General features: G+C 37.8%; 1 protein-coding gene across 1 annotated transcript; it reads right to left on the reverse strand.

Moving 5' to 3' along the window:
- Nucleotides 1-955: 955 nt before the first annotated feature.
- LOC114399625 (cytochrome P450 94B3-like) lies at nt 956-2,787 on the reverse strand. The gene has a single exon (XM_028361829.1). The coding sequence runs from the start codon at nt 2,733-2,735 to the stop codon at nt 1,215-1,217; it is 1,521 nt and encodes a 506-aa protein (XP_028217630.1). The 5' UTR covers nt 2,736-2,787; the 3' UTR covers nt 956-1,214.
- Between the last annotated feature and the right edge of the window lie 498 nt (nt 2,788-3,285).

Genomic DNA, 3,285 nt, shown 5'->3' on the forward strand with positions numbered 1-3,285 from the left:
CTTGCTTGTCTAGGACTTAAGAATTCCATTAAGTGCATGTTTATTTTAGCATTGGAGGTTTTCAAATAACCATTGAATTAAAAGTTCTGAATTTTTATTTTTGACAAAACGTGTATTGGAATGTGTGTTCATTCAACCTATCGTTCAACCAAACACACCCTTAAGGCTATGTTTGATGAACCGTTTGAAACTTCTCACGTTCCAATGCAGAAATTCTAAAGCAACTCAAGTGTAGCTTTCATAACGTTGGTGGCGTTCTGTGGGACGCCTATGCAAACAGACACTAAATTTGTTTTTCTTGGCTGAACTTTGCATCCAAGCAATCTGGAAACCTACCATTGTAAAGGTCCGTCTCACCATTGTATGGGGACAAAGCATATAAACAATTCATTTAAGAGTTAATGGCCAACAATTATATCAATCAAATTCTCCACCTATGTACTGTATACATCAAGCAATGTACTCAAGAAAAATTAAAAAAGAATGCTTTAAGCTCACAGTACGGTAACAAGATAAATTATTTAAATAAATCAGCTTACGTGGTGTCTTACCAGACCATCCATATGAAACAATAATCAATTGGTTTAAGCATATATGTGCAATATTCTGACCAGATTTCAAAGAAAATGAAGTCAAATAAAAACAAAAGCACGTTTTTGCGGGAATTGAGTTCACACACACTGATATGATGATGAACATGTAAAATGACAAAGGTTAGGCTGGTGAACACGTGTGTAAACTAAAACTTTATTGTAAGAATGGCTTACAACCAATCATTTTCTTTGCCCAAGAAACAGAAAGCAGTCACAACTTAATGTTATTTTTTATTTTTTTATCAATAAATATTAATTTATTATTTTTTTTTAGAAGAATTCAAATCCATGATCTCAACTTCTCACTTTTTTTTTCTTCACCACCATATCAAACCTTATAAACCCTAAAGTTCTCAGTAGTATAATAAGCAAAAATAGGATTTAATTACTTTCAGTATTTTCTATACAACTTTCAAAAACATGAAAGTTAAGCTTTTGTCTAAAGAGGCATTTGATGTGGGTTGTACCAACTATTTTTTCCCTTCTTCAATTAGCTTTCTCAATATGAGAACAGAAAAAGGGAAATACAAAATGGAGTGCCTGAAAGTATTTATTTAATGAGTACGTACGATTGATTCAATTGAATAATAATAAAAAAAAAATCTGAGACAATCTAACAACTCAGCTTTTTTTTCCCCTTTTGCAAACCAATACTCTTAAGCCGCCAGCCATGTGTGCCGTGAGCAGTGGCACGAATATAGGCTTCTCTGGACCAACAATTCTAAATGTGAATCTGCTAAGAATTGAAGCCACCACATACTTCATTTGAATGAAGGCCATTTCCTTGCCCAGACACACCCTTGGACCAGCCTGAAAAATTGGAAACGAAAAAGGAGAAACGTCATTCAACATTATTATTCCTTCAATGTTTCTTGGTTCGACAAACCATCGATCTGGTCTAAATTGAAACCAATCCTTCCCCCACAAGTCTTCCATTCTCCCCATTCCATAGGGAAAATATGTGACCCTATCTCCTGCTTTGACCACAGTGCCATCTGGCAACAGATCATCATCAGTGGCATGCTTAGAGTCCCATGCCACTGGTGGATACAGCCTCATGGACTCACACAAACATGCTTTCAAGAAACTCAAATTCTTCAGTGACTCATAATCCAACACCCCTTTTGCCTCTTCCACTATCTTTTCCTCCAAATGGGAATAATGTGATAGTACCCAAAAGAACCATGTCACAGCTGCTGAAGTAGTGTCCCTCCCTGCCATGATGAAACTTATCACCATGTCTCTGATTATCTCCTCTTCATGGCCTGCACATATAAGCCTTGACAAGAGATCATCTTCAACATCATCATCGTTTCTCTCACCCTTTTGCTTCTTCCTCTCCTGAATCATTCTCATGACATGAGTCTGAACTTCCCCAACAGCATTTTTAAGCAATCTCTCAGATCCAGCACCGAGCCATCTCTTCACCCTCCACATCATGAACAAAGGTGCTGCTCCACGTTTAGCAGACACCTCTGCAGCCACATCAAAAGCCCTTGCAAGGGGACAAGTAGGCACAGAAGGGTCCAAACAGCACCTATTAGTCCCCAGTGTGAACCTGCAGATCACATTGAATGAGAATCTCCCTAGCAGCTCTTGCAAGTCAACCACCTTGTTCTCACCACACAGTGCCTCTAGCACAGGCACAAGCCTCTCACACACTTCTTTCTCCAACGTGTGCATGACAAACTCCCTCAGGGACTTGGTGGAGAACTCGTGGCTCGCCAGTCTTCGCTGCGTGAGCCACGGCTCTCCGTCGACGTTGAAGATCCCCTGGCCGAGGAAGTCTCCGAGGATCTCAGTGAAGGGCTTGCCTTTGGGGAAGTTGTTGAAGTTTGTCTTTAGCATGTACTCAACATTTTGTGGGTTTGCTGTCACAATGGTTCTACGTGCACCAAGCCTTTGAACCACTATGGTGTTGGTTGGGGACTGAGCTAGTAGCTCAGTGTACCAATCCAACAAACGGTGCTTGTTCCTGTAGAAAGATATCAGACAACCTATTAGGGGATAGGTTGCCGGACTGGCTGGGCCGGAGATTTTATCGCCTCGCCAGAACGCGGCGAGGGTTATGTAAAAGAGGATGGGGAGAAAGATGAGGGAGAGGGGCAGCAGTTCAAGGAGGATCATGAATGCTCCTCCCATATTACCAGCATGAGAATGAGTAATATGGAGAGCACTGTGAAAGATGATATTGGCCCTTATCAGTTGACTCTTATATGGTATTTAAATGTGCATTATTTTAGTATTTATTATGTGTGGTCTTTATTTGAGAGCTATATATATTCAACTTTTAGCAAATTGATGAAAATATTTTTATTTTTATTTAAACCAATTAATTAATATAATTTGGCTCACTTTTAATGATGAATATATTTGTATTATTTTCTCACTTTATACCTTTTTTAAATAATATGCATAGTTCTAAAATCTAACTCACTTATAATCTTGTTGAGGTAGTGGGTAAGTGGATTAGTAGTTCAATCGGTGAGTTAATAATTAGCTCAGTTTGATCCATATATATCAAAAATTTAAAATTATATATATATTATATATAAGTATATAACTAATATTATTTGAGTAAAAAAAATTCATCAATACTCCAAAACTCAAAATAACAATTGATAATAATGAGATATCAAAATAACATCGTAGAAGTGTTCTATTTTTTTTTTTGTAAAACCAGCCAAGTCAA

The sequence above is a fragment of the Glycine soja genome, chromosome 19, assembly GCF_004193775.1.
Source record: "Glycine soja cultivar W05 chromosome 19, ASM419377v2, whole genome shotgun sequence".
NCBI lineage: Eukaryota > Viridiplantae > Streptophyta > Magnoliopsida > Fabales > Fabaceae > Glycine > Glycine soja.

Coding starts and splice junctions, on each gene's coding strand:
- LOC114399625 (XM_028361829.1), bottom strand. CDS start 2,735: ATGGGAGGAGCATTCATGATCCTCCTTGAACTGCTGCCCCTCTCCCTC.